At 40.4% G+C, this 20959-nt stretch overlaps 1 protein-coding gene across 6 annotated transcripts in view; it reads left to right on the forward strand.

Annotated features, from left to right (window-relative positions):
- LYRM4 (LYR motif containing 4) overlaps nucleotides 1-20959 on the forward strand; it is a 172704-nt gene that overhangs the window by 91191 nt on the left and 60554 nt on the right. For 2 of the 6 annotated variants that reach the window (XR_006717078.1, XM_045497538.1), the window contains exon 3: nucleotides 17087-17194. The exons of the other annotated variants lie outside the window; for them this stretch is intronic. Coding sequence is in view for 1 of the 2 variants with exons in the window: in XM_045497538.1 (XP_045353494.1) it covers nucleotides 17087-17194 (108 nt within the window). In the remaining variant the exon portion in view is untranslated. The remainder of the gene's footprint in view (nucleotides 1-17086; nucleotides 17195-20959) is intronic. 6 annotated transcript variants of the gene reach the window in all.

Consider the following 20959-nt stretch of genomic DNA (forward strand, 5'->3'; position numbering starts at 1 on the left):
CTCAGTTGGTTAAGTGCCCAACTCTTGATTTAAGCTCCAGTCATGATCTCACAGTTGTGAGATCAAGCCCCATATCAGCCTCCATACTGGGCATGGAGCTTGCTTGGGATTCTCTCTCTTGCTCTGCCTCTGCCACTCCCCTGCTTGTGCTTTTTCTCGAAGGAAGGAAGGAAGGAAGGAAGGAAGGAGAAAGAAAGAGGGAGGGAGGGAGGAAGGGAGGGAGGGAGGGAGGGAGGAAGGAAGGAAGGAAGGAAGGAAGGAAGGAAGGAAGGAAGAGAAAAGAGAGAAAAAAAAGAAAAAGAAAAAGAATTTTTTTAAATACACATGCCCAAGCTTGCAGTTCTGAGCACCTCGACTGTCCTAGATAAAGCCATGGCTCTAAATCATTTTTTTAAAGTTTTTATGTATTTATTTTGAGAAAGAGACAGCATGAGCAGGTGAGGGGCAGAGAGAGAGGCAGGGAGAGAGAAAATCCCAAGCAGACTCTGCGCTGACAGCACAGAGCCTGACTTGGGGCTCAAACTCACAAAACTGTGAGATCATGACCTGAGCCCAAACCAAGTCAGACACTTAAACTGACTGAGCAACCCAGGCACCCTGGCTCTAAAACATTTTAAGACAAAAAGAGACACATATGATATACCTCTAAAGTATCGATTACCATTTAATATCCAGGGAGCTTATGGCCATGGATACGTTTATTCTCGATGATCAATTTATTAATGTTACATATCCAATAATTGAAACATTAAAGTGGATCTTTGCTAAACATTTATCCATTGATTAAAAGCTAAATTTTATTTTCTTAACCAATTTAAAAAGCAGTTACTAATCTAATCTAGCTGCTGCTTTCAAACTCCAAATATCTTAAAGATGAGCTATAACAACACAAAAGTAGTCATTACAAAACCAGTTACTATACTTACTCCTAAACCTATTCCAGAATATTAACACTACTGGTTTAATTCAAATTTTTGTTATTTCTACACAACATCCCAGGGTTTCAGAAATGTCACGTTAATTAATACCTGTCTCCATGTTAATAACAAAAGGAAAAGAATACCTGAGGTTTCAGTACCTGAAGTAGATACCACCTGATTCCTGTCAGGGCACTGATCACCAATCTGAGCTACCTTTTTATTGCTAAAGTCCATTTGTTAGATCAGTGCAACTGTGTGTGTCTGTACATGCTTTGTTTCTTTGTTCAATGGGACTACTATTAGCAGTCAAGAACAGTGGACCCATGGGAAGGAAGGAAATGTTCTCCTTAAGTCATACTGAGTCAAAGATGCCGGCATTATAACTTCTAGGTATGTCCAGCAAACCGCAAAAATGCAGACCTAGCACTCGGAAGCCACTTAAAGCAGGAGACCTAAGTTTGGAAGTCATCTGATAGGATGCGAACCCCTGAGACTGAGCTGTGTTGCCTAGAGGGAGCAGACAGAGAAAGAAGAGGCCGAGAAGAGCTTTCAGAACAGAGTTTCCAAGCATAATATTTGCCTGTGTCCATTACTTATAGAGAGCTCATCAGGAGGCTGTCTGGAAGAGGCAGTTCGAAAGCCATTTGTATTTCTGAGAGCAGCTTAATGGAAGAGAACAGAATCAGCAGGGCAAAGCTGGTGGCCCAGAGGCAGAGGCACCAGCCTTGGAAGAGCAGCTTGGTAGAGAAGAGCAGGAGAGAACAGAGAACTGTTTGAGAATTAGGGGAATAGGTAGATGGGTCCATCTGGGATTTGTGTGAGGGGGAGGTGATTTTTTTTTTTAAGGGTGCAAAGATTTTATTGTTTGACTAAGAGAAAGGAGCTAATGCAAAAGAAATCATTAAAGGCACAATAAAGAGTAGGAAAAAATTAATGGAGAAAGGTCCCAGAGCAACCAAGGGAAAGTGGTTTTCCTAAAGAAGTCTCAAATACCATTAGACAAGAGAAGAATAGAATTGACAAAAAGACATGTAAGACAATTCTGAGTCAAATGAAGAAGCTTACATTTTCTTTTTCCTACTTTGTCATTCATCTTTCAAGCTGGTTTGTGTTTGGGACTATTAAAAAGACTTCAAATACGTAATTAAATATATCAACAGTTTCAGGGCACCTGTCTGGCTCAGTCAGTTAAGCGTCTAACTTTGGGTTAGGTCATGATCTCACATTTCGTGAGTTCCAGCCCCGTATTGGGCTCTGCACTCTCAATGCAGAGCCTGCTTCAGATCTTCTGTCTCCCTCTTTCTCTACCCCTCCCTTGAATGCTCGCTCTCGTGCTCTCTCTCTCTCTCTCAAAAATAAACATTATATATACACATAGATGATATATATACATATATATACACATATATACACATATATATACGTAGATATATACATATATATCATGTATGTGTGTGATATATGCATATGTATATGTATATGTATATATATATATATGCATCAACAGTTTCTTTTATACTTTTGTTTCTCTTGGCACTAAAATTCACTCATCTTACATGGCCTCAATTCTTTGAAAAAATTTAGAGAGCAAAACTGCATAAAATTTAGGTTGTGGGGTTGAGATGCATTGCTTGCAAAGAAATGTGAAAAGGGTTGTTAGAATAGATGTAAAGAAAGCTGGGGGGGGGGGCATTAACAATGCTTACAAGGATAATTGTGCAACGAGATGACAGAGATAAAGTCAAACGCGCACTTTAGCAGCAAGATCAATCAGCCCTGTTTGCAACATTTGGGAGCAGATAGGGAGAGAGGTTAGTGCCATCTGCCAGGCTGAGACTGGCAAGGAGAATGCAGCAGTAGAAGTCAGACAAAGCAAGGGCACCCACGCTAGCGTCACTGCAGTGACCAGTCACCATGCCCAAGAGCACAGCTGTGGGGCTGGAAGGGGCAGGTGAGCTATGAGAATGGAAGAGACCAATCAACTAGAGGCCATACTGAGGAAGAGCAAGCTCAGGGTGACCACGTGAGAAGAGCAGAAGGAGAAGGATGGGAGATTGAATCAAGGTCTGGGGCTTGGCTTATGTCAGTGAGGTCCATACCTAAGGGTAGGTGACATTAGGAAGGCACTGAACATCATTGGACTTGAGGATTGTAGGCATAAGGCAGGGTGTTTGGAAGGTCATTAGCGTAGATGCTGAGAGACCTAAAAATGCTGGCAGAGGACTGAGTGGATAGGAAAACTGAGCTATGTACTGAAGTTATCAGAGAAAGGACATGAGCAGATAATAGCTACAAGTTTGGGAAGAGGGTCAGGACGGCAACAAGTGCAGGTACACCCACACCACCTTACACGGTAGCCTCAGAGAAAGTGGAGTAAGCAGGTGATACAAACTTCAGAATAATCCAGAGGCTCTACAGGGGCCTCTAGGATTATAGGCTCTCCGGATTTCATCAGTAACCATCTCCTGCAAGATGCTTTCATTCTCAGGTTAGCCCAGTAAACAAATCTACTTACATAGCGGAATCACCATTTGCGGTTTTGTAATGAGACTTAGCTTGTTGGTTTCTAAGAAACTGTGATGTGTGGCTAGAAGTGAAGGAAATTGTGTGGCTGGCATAATAAGATTCTGTCTGACGTAGTCACATCTCCTGTGATTAAGCACAGTAAGGAATTAATGGTAAGCAGAGTCACAGCCAAAAGTGTATTATAAGCATGATGGGGCAAGATATTACAAAACTCTGTTTTGTATGAAACATACAAAACATATAGTTACAAAATATTATGTCTGTTTCTCAAAAAAAAAAAATCATAGAGTTGCCATATGATCTAGCAATTCCACTTCTGGGTATATCCCCAAAAAAATTGAAAGCAGAGTCTCAAAGAGATATTTGCACACCCGTGTTCATGGCAGCATGATTTGCAATAGCCACGAGGTAGAAACAACCCAAATGTCCATTGATGGATAAATGGATAAACAAAATGTGGTTTACATGTACGATGGAATATTATTCAGCCTGAAAAAGGAATGAAGCACAGGCACATGGCCACAACATGGATGAACCTTGAAAATGTTATGCGAAGTGAAATGAGGCAGTCACAAAAGGACACATTTCATATGATTCCACTTATATGAGGTATTTAGTATATCTAAATTCATAGACACGAAAAAGGAGAATGATGGTTGCCAGGGGAATGGAGAGTTACTGTTTATTGGGTTCAGAGTTTCAGTCTGGGAAGTCGAAAACATTCTAGAGACAGATGGTGGTAATGGTGCATGACAGTGTGAATGTGTTTCATGCCATAGAACTGTATACTTAAAAATGGTTTAAATGATAAGTTTTATGTATAATTAACCACAATTTTATAAAAATATATGAATACATTTTTATAAATAAATGGTTTAAATGATAAATCTTAATGTTTTATGTGTTGTACCACAACTCAAAAAAAATACCAATTCCAGATTTGGAATTATTGAGGGGTGTTTACTCCTCCTTTTTTTCCAATTGTGCATTTACTTCTCAGTGAGAAGAAATCAGTAAGAGCATGCTCTCAATGATGAAAATAAATCATTTTCTAATCTTACAAGTGTAGGTGGCCATGTACACACAAGTGTGTGTGTGCACCTGCAAATCCATGCTATACTCAGCTTAGAAACAGCAAATTTGAACTGCCAGGAAACCCTCTTCCTTAAAAAGAACTCGCTTTATTTTAATCTTCTGTAGCAGGGGAGTATAACCAGAGAAAACTCTTAACAATCCACCCATTTTATTCATTTCTGCTCCTATTTCTCTCTGGGTCAGAAAAGGTAATACAGGTATAAGAAAGTCATCTTTCAAAACCATGACATTCTGTAAATGTAAGACATGAAAATGGTGGTAGCACACCTTTCAGCCTGCCCACTGGGATCAAGGTATGATGCCCCTCCAGACAGGCAAAGCAGGATTGGGGGGGAGGCAGCTGCCTCACTCTGTCTATTTGGAGGAAACCTTTGAAAAGGAAGTCTTCACTGGAAATTGCACCTCTTAATCACTCTGACAATCTTGTCTCTTTTTCCAGTTTCATGTATTTTTTAAAAAAATATTTTCTTAATGTTTACTTATTTTTGAGAGAGACAGCACATGACCACAGGAGGGACAGAGAGACGGGGAGAGAGGATCTGAAGTGGGCTCTGTGGAGCAGACAGCCTGATGCGGGGCTTGAACTCATGAACCGTGAAATCACTACCTGAGCCAAAATCAGACACTTAACCAACTGAGCCACCCAGGTGCCCTGATCTCATAAATTCTTAATTGAGCTCTTGTTGGGGGAATGTTTGGAGGAAGTGTTGGGAAGTGCGTGTGTGTTAGGGAAGAATGACCTGCCAGTTCTGCTTTCAGGAGCACAGAGCCAGTGTAGACAAAAGGACAAAGCTTCATGTGTATATACACATGTCCCATCTGAGGCTGTTCTGGTGGCTCTGTGTTTTGGGGGTGTTTACATAAGCATCAGCAGCAGGAGCCTGTGAAGCAGGACAGAGAAATACAAGTGTTCAGGAAGCATTAGACTGGCAGAGCCCTAAAAGGTAAAATGGTGAAAAGGTGGCTCCAGCAGACAGTTTAAGTAGAATTAGCTGAGCATGCATACAAAGACCTGTAGCCACTTTGGTGCTGTGAGACACGGGCCTGGATCACTGACCGTCTTCATGATAGTTGCAAAATGGTTCTCTATGTCTGTCAGGGACTAAATGATTGTGACCCCCCAAAATCATATGTAGAAGCCCTATACCCCCAATGTGATGACATTAGAAACTAGGGTCTTTGGGAGTTTATTAGGATTTGATGACGTCTTAAGGAGGGAGCCCTTGTGGATGGGATTAGTGCCCTGATAAGAGTCCTGATGGACTTTGCTTCCTTTCTCTGCTCTGCAGTATGAGACACAAGGAGAAATCAGCAGCCTGCAACCCAGTAAAGGGCCCTCACTAGAACCCGACCATGCTCACACCTGATCTCAGACTCCCAGCCTCCAGAACCATGAGAAGTACATGCCTGTTGTTTCCGAAGCCACCCAGTGGATGGTGTTGTGTTAAAGCAGCCCGAGTGGACCAAAACAGTGACCATGACAGTTAAGAGGCAGAGGCGGACTAGGTGACCAAGTGGGCTGTGAAGCACACTTTCAGGACCATGTTTGCTAAACATAGAATGCAGCCGGCTTTGCAGTGCTCAGTGTTGATTCCTCTGGCCTGTCATTTCACAGGAAATACATAAAATCTCTTTTCTACATAATCCTTTGTTTAAAAAAAAACACAATTTTTTTTTTCTGATTCTCACCTTCTTTGGACAGTCTTTAAAATGATGCTGGGGTTTAAATTTGTTTAGTTTTTTTTTTTTCATCATTCTTGAAGTGATTAATATTAATGCTAAAAGTGAATACATTCACTTTTCCCTTTTAGAAGTTGCCAGAAAAAGGAATTACTTGCAGTCATAACAAAGACAGTTTGATTCAATAATGATGTAACTGCTTTACTATATAGAAGTTATATGTCGGATTGTTGTTTTTTGTTTTTGTTTTTGTTTTTTTTTAAGAAGAAATTCTAGGTAGATCAGCTTTGCAATACATCCGTTTGGATTAAAAGTTGGCATTTGTAATAGGGGCACTTGTACCCCAATGTTTATAGCAGCACTCTCAACAATAGCCAAATTATGGAAAGAGCCTAAATGTCCATCAACTGATGAATGGATAAAGAAATTGTGGTTTATATGCACAATGGAGTACTACGTGGCAATGAGAAAGAATGAAATATGGCCCTTTGTAGCAACATGGATGGAACTGGAGAGTGTTATGCTAAGTGAAATAAGCCATACAGAGAAAGACAGATATTATATGTTTTCATTCTTATGTGGATCCTGAGAAACTTAACAGAAACCCATGGGGGAGGGGAAGGAAAAAAAAAAAAAAAAAAAAGGAGGTTAGAGTGGGAGAGAGCCAAAGCATAAGAGACTCTTAAAAACTGAGAACAAACTGAGGGTTGATGGGGGGTGGGAGGGAGAGAAGGGTGGGTGACAGGTATTGAGGAGGGCACCTTTTGGGATGAGCACTGGGCGTTGTATGGAAACCAATTTGACAATATATTTCATATATTGAAAAAAAAAGTTGGCATTTGTAGCAATTGAATAAAGAACTATGGTTGTAGAAGGAGGCTTATATATTGAAAAAAAAAGTTGGCATTTGTAGCAATTGAATAAAGAACTATGGTTGTAGAAGGAGGGTAAGCCTCAGCCCTGAATCAAAGTTAACGGTATGTTATCAGGCCAAGGCTGCCTGTTTCTAGCCAACTCACAGCGATGCTCCCACCCTCAACATACATAGCTCACTCCCAACCTTATGTTGACATTGCTTATTTCTGAGTTGAAGTGGGTTGTCTTTTAACTCCGTCCCCATTTTTGCATCTCTCCAAAGTTCTGCCCACCCAAGGCATTAGGGGAAAGATCATTTACACGAGTACACAATCACTGCCAAGAAAGATGGGAGCCAGAGAAAGCACAAGGTTATCTCTTTCCAGCTCTGCCTATACCAGAGCCTTGCTTCAGGCTGAGATGTAGAGAAATGGGAAGGAAATGGGAACAGGAAGCCAAGATGGAAAGGCTAAATGTATTTTGGGCCCCTTTTACACCCTCACAGATTGCTAGAATATGAGGTCTATCCATGCTTACATGTCCATTTAAGAAAAGCGGATACAGATGATTTTGTATGTTTCATTTACACATACACACTTCTATAGAAAATAAGGAGTTCCCTTTCGGAAGCTTTGGGGTTTTTTTCTTTGTTTGTTTTGTTTTTTAATACTTAAGAATCCTGAACAATGATTCTGGGGCACCTGGGTATCTCAGTCGGTTAAGTGTCCAGCTCTTGATTTCGGCTCAAGTCATGATCTCACAGTTCCTGAGTTTGAGCTCCGCATCGGGCTCTGTGCTGACATCGCAAAGCCTGCTTGAGAGTCTCAGATTGTCTCTCTCCCTCTGTCTCTCTGTCCCTCCCCCTCACACACTCTATCTCAAAATAAATAGACTTAAAAAAAAAAAAAAAAAAACCTGAACAAAGATTTTTTAAGAATCACATGGGAATTTCTCCATCCAAGTGTTACTCTTTAAATTATTTGCCTTGAGGGCCTGCCTGTTTACTTCAATAAACTTCCTTTTCAAAATTGCCATCCGTTTTAGTTTCCAGTGCACATAAGAAAATTGAGTTGTAGCATGGCCTCTTTCTTCATACTTGACTCTGAATCACTTTTGACTCTTTCAGAAAAGTAAATCTACCCTCACAGGATGAAACTTTGACAACACAGACAATATGCAAAAGAATGTCTGAGTTATTCATTCAATAAATATTGAATACCTACTATGTTGCCAAGTGTTCTATGGGAGGACAGGCATGTAAGATGAATAGACAATTTCAGTCCTTACTCCTCAGCTGCTGACAGTCTTAGGGGAAGACAGACATTCTCAAACAATTAAATCCATAGTGAAAACTGGTGGCATATGGGGGTATAGCAGGAGCCCAAGGCGAGGAGTGGCTTTCAGAAATGTTTTGAATAAAGACACCATCCTTGGAATACATTATCATCTCTCAAAATGACAGTCTCAAGGAAGGTGCAGAATCTAGTATGTTTCTTGAAGACTATCTTCATTTTCTAATAATTGTAGTAAATAATAATAAATAATCAATGCATTTGACCTGATTTGTTAGAATAATAGAAAACAGAACACTATAGTGTTGCCCTTTGGCCCCTAAAACTATTCAAAGAAGATAAGTTGGAGCATCTTATGACTCTCGTTGGATGTTATATTTTTGTAAGTCATTGAAAGAACCTGGCACTATAAGGATATATTTGATAAGGATAGCTAAAATGATTGAAGAAAACGCTTCAGTAAAATATCCCTCAAGCCAGAGCAGTAGGACAGAAACAGCATGTCAAAACAAGACAACATGGGAGTCTGGCTCTAGAGATAAATTAAACAAGCATCCTTCACTTGGATGATAATTGTGTTGGCACCAGAGAGCTTGTGTATCACTGAATTGTGCTCTTAAAGAGGCAGTTGGTGCTTCAAAAGCAGTCATCCTGGTGAACAGGGGTAGGGTTTTCTGGTCAGGAGATTTCATTTCAAGCAAGGATGTGATTATTCCTGACTGTCATTGCATTACCAGGAAAACTTGTTTCTGAGATCCTTAAGAATACATCAGCTATGACATTTAAGGAAGGCCTTCAGAAGCTGTACTAACTAGCAATAAAATATAAGGTTGAGAAATTTCTAAAATCCTCTGTAAGTTTTTGTGCCAAAACTCACATTTCAGCAATGGTCACAGCTGTCAAGAGCACAGCTCCCCTAAATACAGAGAAGTGGGAGACTTCAGTAGCCCTCCCTCAGTTATTGGTGATGTCCCTGCATTCACACACTTCCATATTTTTCCTTCATACTTCCATTCTCAAGTTTTACACACATTTATGACATTGAAACAGGATTTTGGAGGTATTACAAAGAACCAACAGCCCTAAACAAAATGAAATATGTCATTTAGAGCATTAAACAAGAATATTCCTAAACACAACAATGTTTATATGTAATTGTGTGATGAGAAACTTGGGAAAACATACAAGAAGTTTTGGAAGTAATATCTCTGTCTCCATGCCGATGGAGATAAAATGATATTCTCTCACTTTTAGAAATCTGAGGTTCATATTCACTAAAACTTGAAAGACTGTGAAATAGGTAATCAGTCAGCTGACATTATCCTTGATTTCAAAGATGAAAGCTTCATTTTCAGAGACAAATCTAGATCCAGTACTTTCACTGCTGGCTATTTACCCAAAGGGAAAATAAAACACTAATTTGGAAAGATATATGCACCCCTATGTTTATTGCAGCATTATTTACAATAGCCATGATATGGAAGCAACATAAAGTTTTGTCTAGTTTCTATACACAGGTTCTGAACCCCTCTTAGAAAGGTCCAAAACTCTTAATACAAAGCAATACTAAAGATTGCACATTTACATCTATTCACAAAAATCTATGCACTGGGGTCTAGAATGCCCCTCATTTCAATACTGCTTACTTAAAACTTTTTTTTTAATGTTTATATATTCTTGAGAGAGAGAGACAGACAGAGACAGAGTGTGAGTGAGGGAAGGTCAGAGAGAGAGGGAGACACAGAATCTGAAGCAGGCTCCAGGCTCTGAGCTGTCAGCACAGAGCCTGACGCAGGGCTGGAATTCACAGACTGTGAGATCATGACCTGAACTGAAGTCGGACACTTAACCAACTGAGCCACCCAGGTGCCCCTCAATACTGCTTACTTTAAATACTATTTGTAGAGTCTCTGTTCAAGAATCTAGGGTCTGCGATGCCTGGGTGGCTCAGTCAGTTAAGCGTCCACCTTCAGCTCAGGCAATGATCTTGCAGTTCATGAGTTCTAGCCCCACATCAGGCTCTGTGCTGACAGCTCAGAGCCTGGAGCCTGATTCAGATTCTGTGTCTCCTTCTCTCTCTGCCTCTCTCTCTCTCTCTCTCTCTCTCTCTCTCTCTCTCTCTGTCTCTCTCCCTTTCAAAAATGAATAAAAATTAAAAAAAAAAAAAAAAGAATCTAGGGTCTCACTAAATGGAAGGCATTCTTCCCCCATCTGTAATTAGTATAGGAATGGCAACATTTTAGTGCATTAATTTTATGTGTGATGTCTTTAAGCCCAATTAGCTAAGGAACAGATCTTTAATGACTAGCTGTATAAAATCAAAGAAGGACTGGCTTATATTTTATATCCTCAACTCGTCTCAATATTTGTTAGAATTTAAACTTTCCAAGGTTGATAATCTGTTTAAAAGGGAAAATATATATTTATACATGTACCTCAGTTTAATATTCTGGACTTAACAATTACCAATTATAAATGTAAAGACAAAAAGAAGTATAGTAAAATAGGCCAGGAAGAGATTTAAGAAATCTAAAGCTAAAGCTTTATTTTTCTTCCTGCCCTCCTTGTGCTAATCATTAACTGAGTTTACAAATAACCCCCTCCTCTGAGAAGAAATATAGCAACACCAAACAGGACAAGCACACCAAATGATCTGTATTTTCCTTTTTATAACTGAGTCTTTGTGAAAATGTCCCTGTGCAATATACATGCCTCAGGTTCTATTCATTATCACCTCTGGATGAAACCACAAGTTGGGATAATGGATAAATTCCTCGTTTTAACCATAATAATTGATTTGAGAAGTGATGCTATCCTTAGGAACATGGCTGATGCCCTGAAAGGGTGAAATTAGTTGTTGTTTTCTTGGTGAAGATGAAATTTTAATGTTTATTTATTTTTGAGAGAGAGTGAGACACACAGAGCGTAAGTGGGGGAGAGGCAGAGAGAGAAGGAGACACAGAATCTAAAGCAGATTCCAGGCTCTGAGCTGTCAGCACAGAGCCTGACACGGGGCTCGAACTCCTGAGCCCCAATCATGACCTGAGCTGAAGTCCAATACTTAACCGAATGAACCACCCAGGTGCCGCGTTATGAAGGTGAAAATTTTAATGATTTTTCCATATTCTCTAGAACATTCACTGCTCTTTGTAAAATGCATTGTTAGATCTAAACACAGGCAGCTGCTTGTAGGAAACTCTTTATTCCTCCTTTACCCTAACATGAAGGACAAAAAAAAAAAAAAAAAAAAAAAAGCAGCAGCAGCAGCTGGGGATATTTCCAGAGCATGGACTACAGGAAGCATCAGGTCTGACTATACAGAAGGTGGTTTTCTCCAGTCTGCATACTGGGCCACAGTTCTCTTCTCGCAGAACTCTGGAGCTCAGGACCAGAAGTGACAGTAATGGTCCCCAGGACCTTTACCCCAAGGCCTTGGGGTAGGCTCTTCAGTCTGTACCTTCCATAATCGATGCACAGACTCCTGGGTCCCCAACACCAGGTACTGCAGGAATCGGACCTTATCTCTAGGACAACTTGCTAGTGAACGCAACTCTCCCAACAGGATACTGTAATTTGTAAGCCAGTTCCTTTCCCTAAGACCTTACTTCTTTGTAAAATGAACTTCTCTTTTGCATACGTGAGCCCTACCTATGCTCAGGAGAATGGACCACCACCAGAGGTGTCCAGCCCAAAATAAGCACTCAGTAAATAGTAGGTCTGTAAACAAAAAAAAAAAAACCTTAAAATATGACATGATGAGTTACTAATCACTCATACTCATTAAGTGCTCTCTTCAATATTATAATTTAGTGGAATTTCAAATATGTTAATATAGGTTATCATTCATTAATGAGAAAAGGATTGCAATTTTAACTCTCATATTCAACTCTTTAAAGTGTGGCATCTTTAATGCAGCTGGATGTTCTTATTCTATGACAGATTAGCTCATGATTCATTAGCTGTACACATCTTGGGTCCATATGTGCTGCTACACAGTAGGTTAGACCCCCACCTGGCTCAAGGAGTAGCCTAAAGGAATCTTGCAAACAGAAGATTCCAGTCCCTAGAGCAGTGCCAGGGCATAGCTTACATACAGCATGTGGCAGGGTTATTATGTCTAATTGGTACGTTGGTATTAACAAATGTGTAATGGCACAAAGCACAGGAAATTTCACTACATCTCTGGCAAATTCATAGTGAGAAAGAAGGACAGATGGTTGAAAACGGCCATAAAATGTTCTATTCCATGTCTGCAAAAATCATTAGTAGCTAAAGAGATGTTATTAATGGATCAGATTCACTTAGGGAGTCGTGTTTCTGTAATGCACATTAAAGCAATGATACTTCTGGTATTTTTAATGTAATCAGGGTCAAAGACAAACATGTCTTTGTATGTAATTAGAGAATAGATTTATCGACAGTAAAGAAGCTGTTCCACATCACTTAGGAAGTTGTTCTTATCTTCTTACATTGAGAAGTAGAACGCCAACCACATGCTAGCCTCATAGGTCCCTGAAATAATACCATATTGTTTCATTGGTATAATCTCGGGAGATGGGGAAGGGGTAAAGTTATTACTTCTGAAAATCACCAAAAGCCCATTTTTAAAAAGCCACAAATAACCAGTTTGTAAATTATGAATGAGTGATTTTAATCCCCCAGGTTCTTTAACATATTCTTGTAGAATTAATACGAAAATCAGTGTTTGGACTTTGTGAGCATGAGAATGATTTCCGTGGATGTTTTTAAATTTATTTCTTTATTTATTTTTTTAATTATTATTATTTTTCTTTTTTTTAACTCATCTCTGTACCTGGTGTGGGGCTCGAACTCACAACCCTGAGATCAAGAGTTACATGCTCGTAGGGAACCTGGATGGCTCAGTAGATTAGGCATACAACTTTGGCTCAGGTCATGATCTCATGGTTCGTGAGTTCGAGCCCTGCATCAGCCTCTGTGCTGACAGCTCAGAGCCTGGAATCTGCTTCAGATTCTGTGTCTCCCTCTCTCTCTGCCCCTCCCCCACTTGCACTCTCTCTCTCTCTCTCTCTCTCTTTCAAAAATAAATATTTTAAAAAATTGTTTTTAAAGAGTTACATGCTCTTCTGACTGAGCCTACCATGCGCCCTAATTTCAGTGGACGTTTTATGTCTGTGTGACAGCATAATATCTGTGAACTGATGGAGGTGCTTTAGGCCAGGTGCAGTGGCTTGTCATGGTCTCCTCCATGTGGAGTGGAACTTTCCGCCCTGCAGGTCCAGAATGCCAGAATCAGGAGGTTGTCAGTGCTTAGGGACAGCGGCTTTCCTTAGGACATCTCAAGGTGCAAAACAGGATTAAGGCAATTGTGTGAATCTAGCTGGGAAGCCAGAGGGATGGAGGTGTTCAGGAACCTGTGGTCATTGTTCTTGGGCTTTCTCTCACTCAGATTGTTCAGAAATACTCTTTCCCCAGCTCTTTCTCTTTCTGGGCTTTCTGAAACTGCTGCTCCTGAGAGCAACTCTTGCACGCAGAGGCAGCTCGTGTTTCTGCATGCTTTCCCAGCGTGGTAGAATGCATGGGCTTGTAGCACGTTTTCACTTGCTACCTTTTAGATCAGCTGCCAACCTTTGGCTTCCAGGCAGGCCTGTAATTACATAGTTTGTGTGTCTCCGGAGCCCCTTTTGGACATGGGCTAGAGTTCTTAAGGCAGCTGGCTACGCTCATGATGCTTTTCCTGAAGCACACGACCTGGAGCTACAAACAGAGACAGCGGTTCTGTTGCTGTCCCCACACGACTGTGTGGGCGTCACATCGTGTGGGCATCACAGTTAGGTTTGTGGATTTTATCCCAATGGAGCACTGATTTACAGTGTTCTCTTCTACAAACCGATTGCCTCTGAGTAGGTTTCCCCCATCTCGTAGCCATTTCCTTATCCTGTCAACCTAAAAATAATAACAATAAACCATTTAAACATCCTATATAAATCTGCCAGGTTTGATGAAAAGCGAGGGGGAGAAATCTCATCACCTCCAGTGACAGTGGTGTAAAATCCCTGCATTTGGCTCTGGCAGAGTTTCCACCACAGAAAGAGGTGCTTTGTCATCACTTTGGACTCTTAAAATGTTGGGTGTTTTTGGGGGTTTTTTTTTTTCCCCTCTCCTGCCCCTCTCCCTGCCCTCCTTCCTGAACAGTTAAAATGTTTATATGGTTGGTTAACAAACATCAGCAAAATGATAACAACCGATATTGATCCCTGTATTATGGCTGTGGAAAGCCTAAACTTGCAGATTTATTCCTGATTATAAAGTAAGTCTTGGCTCTCTTTGTGCATTCGTTGGCCCCCGCCACCCCACACATTGTTCATTTCTGTGTGACACTGGTGTATCTTCCTCAGGTGAGAGGTGTCAGCCGTGAACTGGAGTAAGCCCTCCAGGTGCTAGATGCAGCTGTGCACCAGTGATTTATTCTTGTAAATGTGGGACTTGAAGGGGTAGAGGGCTCTCAAAAGCAGTGTTCTCCTGTTTTCCCCAACAAGGAGAGAGGGGAGGAGCTGGAGACAGATATGACGTTGATGAATGATCAGTGGTTTTGTTGCCACTGGGAAGGTTGGTTCAAGGGAAGTATTGCATTTTTTATTACATGAATAATCTATAGTTACTGTAATAATATTTGAGGGGAGAAAAATTATTCATAGTTCTACTCATGAAACACTATTATTTTCGTGTATATCCTTCCAGAATGTTACTTCTGCAGATACATAAGAATGTGTATTTTTCAATAAATGGAATTCTAATCCTTCATAACTTTGTGACTTCCTAATTATAATTAACAGCTTTCAAGTCAGTAAAAGCACGCAAGCATCGTCATTTTTAAATGGACACATAGGGCACCACTGAATGCACTGCTTCATTTGTTTTGCTAATCCTTTATTGTTAGAGCTGAAGGTGTGTGCGACTTTAAACAATGCCATGATGAACATCCTTGTGAGTAAGATATCTTTGTTCACTTATCTAGCTCTTCATTTCGGGTAGATTACTGGAAATAGATTTGGCTCAGGTCATAATCTCACAGTTTGTGGGTTCGAGCCCTGCATCGGGCTCTGTGCTGACAGCTCAGCCTGGAGTCTGCTTCAGGTTCTGTGTCTCCCTCTTTCTGCATCTACCCCACTCACTCCCACTCCCTCCCTCTCTCTCTCTCCCTCCCTCTCTCTCTCTCTCTCTCTCTCTCTCTCTCTCTCAAAGATAAATAAACATTAAAAAAAAAAAAGTACACCCAGTTTAAGGAGATTTACTACATGCCCGATTTGGGAGAGAGGGTGTGTGTTTGTTTTTACTATTCTACTGTGCTCTTCCTATGCTGTGAGATTAGATAAAATCTTGTCATTTGTATAGCCATATTTAAAGGAATAAAGTAAGAAAAGCTGTTTCACATCTAATTGCTTCTTGGGTCACAGAACCGTTGTGAATCTGACTAGAAACCGTTGTGAATGCTCCCCTAGAAAAATGGATGTATGTATATATACAATGCCAAGGGTTCATCTGCTCCCGAACCTAATCCATGGACTCCAGTTCAGTCTTTGACTTCTAGGTTCTTCTTAGTTTTTTTATTTGTAATTATTGTCACTTTCACACCAGTTAAGAATGAAGTTAATTTATTGTTTCTGCTCTAGTCTAATAAATATTTTATGCTCTTCCATGTATAGTCTGTTTTACAGTGGACTGTTATAAAATAGTGTTGAAACCAAGAATGAAACCATTTCTGCAGAAAGACAGACTGCCCCTACTACTCTAGACTTACATATTGCAAAGGGTTACCAAAGATGTGTTTGAACCATTTGGGTGAGACCATTCTAAACATACAGAATGTGATGATCACATGCTTCACTTTACCCCATCTGTTCATGCATTTTTCCTGCTTGTAGGATTTACCCAGTTGATTGTCTCACAGTACCATTTGGCATGACCAAAGCCAGACTCATCATTTCTTTCCCAACATGTCTGCCTTATTGTATCCAAATGTCTGTTAATCACACTGCTCTTCTTCCAGTTACTCATGGGTGGAATTTTAGACTCAACTTGAGCTTTCCTTGCCCAATGTATTAATCAGGGATCCCCACAGAAACAGAACCAAGAGGATAGATATGTGTATAGAGAGGGTGAGGGAGAAAGGGAGAGAGATTTGTTATGAGGAATTGGCTCACAATTATGGAGGCTGGCAAGTCTCAAGATCTCCAGGGTGAGTCTGCTAGAGACCCAGAAGAGCTGACCGTTTAGTTCTGGTCCAAAGATCAGTAGGCTTAAGACATAGGAAGATCCTTTATGTCATTTTGAGTCCAAAGGCAGGATAAAAGCTGATACTCCTTTTAAGACCATCAGGCAGGAAGAATTCTTTTTCTTAGGAGAGGGTCAGCTTTTTTATTCCTCGCAGTCCTTCAACTGATTGGGTAAGGCCCACCCACATTATGGAAGGCGGTCTACTTTACTCAGTGTTGGAAGTAAACTGGCCACCATAACATGGAGGGCAGGGAGAGACCAAAAAAAGAGGCAGATCATCCCAGATTGGTAGTTGGCAGGTTTAACAAGCAAGGGAACTTCCTTACAAGGCTTATCTGGAGTGGCCACAAGAGAAGTAGATCTTTGCACCTGCCCACCAAAATCTTAAGTCTGTATAGAGACCTGAACTGGGTTCAGTCACATACCATCTAGATGGTCTTAACAACACTTTCTTCTTTCAAGGTTATGTCCTTGAAATCAACGCCTGCTGTGGGAATGGTGGGCAGAACACACATTCCAAGGACAGGGGCAGCATTGAGGAACCTCTACTTGCCAGGGTCCAGCTCACAGGTAAACTGGCAGTCACGTCCTCTTGATTACCTCCTCCAGCACTCAGTCTACCTATTTAAATGATAATACCATCCAGAAGCATCACACAGGTCATCTCTTCTTCCTGCAAACCTAGTAGAAGACACATAACAAATGAAGAGTGCAAGGTGACAGGATAAAGTAGAAGTGGGTTTTTTCCTATGGGGCTTACAGAATACTGAGAGAAACAGTTGGGAAAAGGCAAGATAAATCAACATCACAACCCTAGACAGGAAACACTTTCAGGGTTGAAAAAAGGTTTTAACTTACAGGAAGAATGTGTGTGGTATACAGGAATGAAAATAGGAATATGTTTCATATACAGTTGATTCTCATTATTTGCAGAGTCCATATTTGTGCATTCACACACTTGATACCCATGGCACCTTCGCCAGTGGTTATCTTACTGTTGGCCACGCCATTAACAGTGCCACTGTAATTCTCTGTTTCGTTTTTTTTTTTTAAGTTTATTTTTGAGAGAGAGAGAGAAAAAGTGTGAATGGGGAAGGGGCAGACAGAGGGAGACAGAATCCCAAGCAGGCTCCTCACTGTCAACGAGCCTGATGCGAGGCTTGATCTCATAAGCTAGACACTTAACCGACTGAGCCACCCAGATGCCTGCTTAAAGATGCTCTCGTGTGCCCTGACAAGTTTTGCTCATGCCTTTTGTGGTGTCATTTGACTCCTTGTGTTCTCAATGAAAACTGTCCTGTTTAGGGGCACCTGGGTGGCTCAGTCAATGAAGCATCCAACTCTTGATTTCAGCTCAGGTCATGATCTCACCATACATGAGATCAAGCCCCATATCAGGCTCATTACTAACAGTGCAGAGCCTGGTTGGTATTCTCTCTCTCTCTCTCTCTCTCCCTCTCACTTCCCTCCCCCGCTTGCGTGTTCTCTCTCTCTCTCTCAAAATAAATAAATATTTTTTAAAAATAAAATAAAAACTGACTAGTTTTATTTCTGTTTTGATTCCCTAATTGGTCAGATCTAACTGCTGCCATCTAATGATGAGATTTGTTGTTCAAGCAAGAAAGAGCCAAAAATATATCAGTCTGGGTTTTTTTCCTAGCAATTTATTTTGAAATTTTTCAAAAATACAAGAAAAAAATTTTTTTTCAATAATACAGTAATAACCCATATACCCTTTGCCCTTATTGACCGGATGTTAGCCTTTGCCACGTTTGCTTGCTCTTACTTATTTGCCCATCTTCTTGCTCTCTTCCCTCTTTCTCTGTCACCATCACGGTCATCCTCTGTATGTTTTCCAGAACCATTTGAAAGTAAGTTGCACACATGACACTTTACTCCTAAATGTTTCAGCAGGTGTCTCCTCTAAGAACAAGCACATTCTCCTACATGGCCACGATACCAACATCACATCCAGGACAGTTGTCAATGATGCAATAGTATTATCCGTTAGCATAAAATACAATCCAACACACATTTCTCCACACTCCCCCAACATACTCCTCCCTCTCCCGCCTCCCACCAGGATCCAATACAGGGTCCAGCCACTGGCCGCCATGTTTCTTCTGTCTCCTTAAATCTGGACCACCCCTCTCCTCGCCCTTTTTTGTGTCTTTTGTGAGATTTCAGTTTTGAAGAGTCCAGGCCTTGTCATGGATAATGTCCTGCCATTTGGACTTAGCCCATTACCCTTAGATTCAGGTAAAACATTTCTGGCAAGAATACTACATGAGTAATGTACCTTCTCATCTTGTCACATCAGGAGGCACCCCAGTATTGGGGATACTCAGTTTGATCATTTGCTCGATATCTCCTTTTCTCCCTATAATTAGTAAGTGATATTTGAGGCCTAGTGAAAATCCTGTTCTTCAGCAACTTTTCATCCATGTTTTAGCATTCATTGGCAGTGACCCTTGCCTGAATTAATTATTACATGGAGTGGTTGCAAAAGGTGATTTTCCAAATAGTTTACATTCTATCCAAAAGAGCTCTTTTCCTCTCTTAGCCTTCTCACCCAATTTTTTTTTATCACTAGAGATTTATTGTTGGTTCAGAGTGTAATCCATTACCATCATTGTTTCTTTGATGCTCGCATTGTCCCACATTTGCCAGTGGGAACTTTTTCTAACCAGTTCCTGTGCCCCTTTAATATGGCCGAGTTCATCTTTGAGCACCTCCTTGTTTTCTGACACAAAGTGGGTTTTTTTCTTTGTTTCTTCCCAATAATATGTTAAAAGAAACAATTGTATTATGTTTTCTACCCATAACTATATTTTATCAGAGCAGCCTACTATTTTAAAGAAGCAAACAAAATGTATACCCCATTCATAGCTAAAAATAAAATACACTGTATTTCTCCAGAAACAGATTTCTGGATCAGAGCCCAGCTACTAATAACACACATAAAGTCGCTTCCTCTCAGCAAAGAGTAGTAGGCCATTAAGAAATATCTGACTCGGCATTGTTTGTGTGTGAAAAGCCTCTTCCATGACAGCAGAAAAAGGAAAGTGAGTTGTACTGACAATTCAGAATGTTTAAATCATTCATCGGACAGGTGTTTTTATAATTTACATTGTGTGCCCAGCACCATGCTAAAGGCCATTAAAGATCTATAAGGATATATTGTTAAAGAGGCAAAAGGAGATAAAGCTAGTTGAAAAATAGAAATGGGTCAATACATGACAGCGTACTTATTAATGTTATAGGAATTAATAGGGGAAGAGATAGCATGGAGCAGAATGTGCGAGAACTTGTGAAGGAGCTCAGAGCAAAAGTGAACTTTGAGTCAATGGTTGTGTTTCTGGTTTGTGTAGGCATGAAACGAGACTTTTTCTGACATATGAAGCTGTTAGCAGTGATTATCTTTGGGGAAGGGGACCAGAGCAACAAGACATAAGGCAGCAGCCTTTTTGTTATATGTCCTTGTGTGCATATATTACTCTTACAGTAACAGAGACAGATTTAAGATCTTGCTTATTAAGAATGAGTGACCTAATAGGAAGAGGAGTCTATACCAACTGAATAAAAAACTTGAAGTCCAGCCATGGGTTGGGCTGGGTAGTGGGAGCAAAGTTATAATTGATCTTTCAGACAATGGGGGACTACTGAAAGGTTGTGACAAAAGTAGGCATGCCTTGGGGGAACTAATGTAGCAAAAAAGTAATTTGCACATACACCAAAGGCTTATTTGCCTTTATTCAGAAGAGAGTCACTATGTGGTAGTTAAAATCAAGTTTAATTGCATCTAGTTTATTTAAAACACACTTTGATTTATATTTTTGAAAGTGAAATCATTGGGATATGTCTTTTGAATAAATTGAGGCATACCTGGATGTATTTATGGATTCTTTGGACAATTTGTTTTGATCTACGATTTCTGAAATTGCACTCCTCAAAAACTGACTTCTGTGGCTTTGCCACAACCTTTTTTTTGTTTTTGTTTTTGTTTTTAATTACCACAAAGGTTTAAATGCCAGTGATCATGTATCTAGTCAAATTCTAATGATACAGCTTTTGGAGACAGGATGCCACAGTAAAATGATTTTTGTGGTTTAATCAGTTTTATACTTACATACTGGGCTGCTTTCAACTGTGGATTCCACGTATACCTCACACTTCACTGTGATGAGTCATGCGCAGGGAAGAATGGAGGGGAACCTGCATGTATGACACACTCTGTAAATGGATGACCCTTCCCTTTCTCCCTGCAAAGCCAACTGTTGACAACTATAGGGTTTTTGTGCTCGGTTTGCTTTGGTTTGGATGTTTGGGCGGGGG

Source organism: Leopardus geoffroyi, chromosome B2 (assembly GCF_018350155.1).
Source record: "Leopardus geoffroyi isolate Oge1 chromosome B2, O.geoffroyi_Oge1_pat1.0, whole genome shotgun sequence".
Taxonomy (NCBI): Eukaryota; Metazoa; Chordata; class Mammalia; order Carnivora; family Felidae; genus Leopardus; species Leopardus geoffroyi.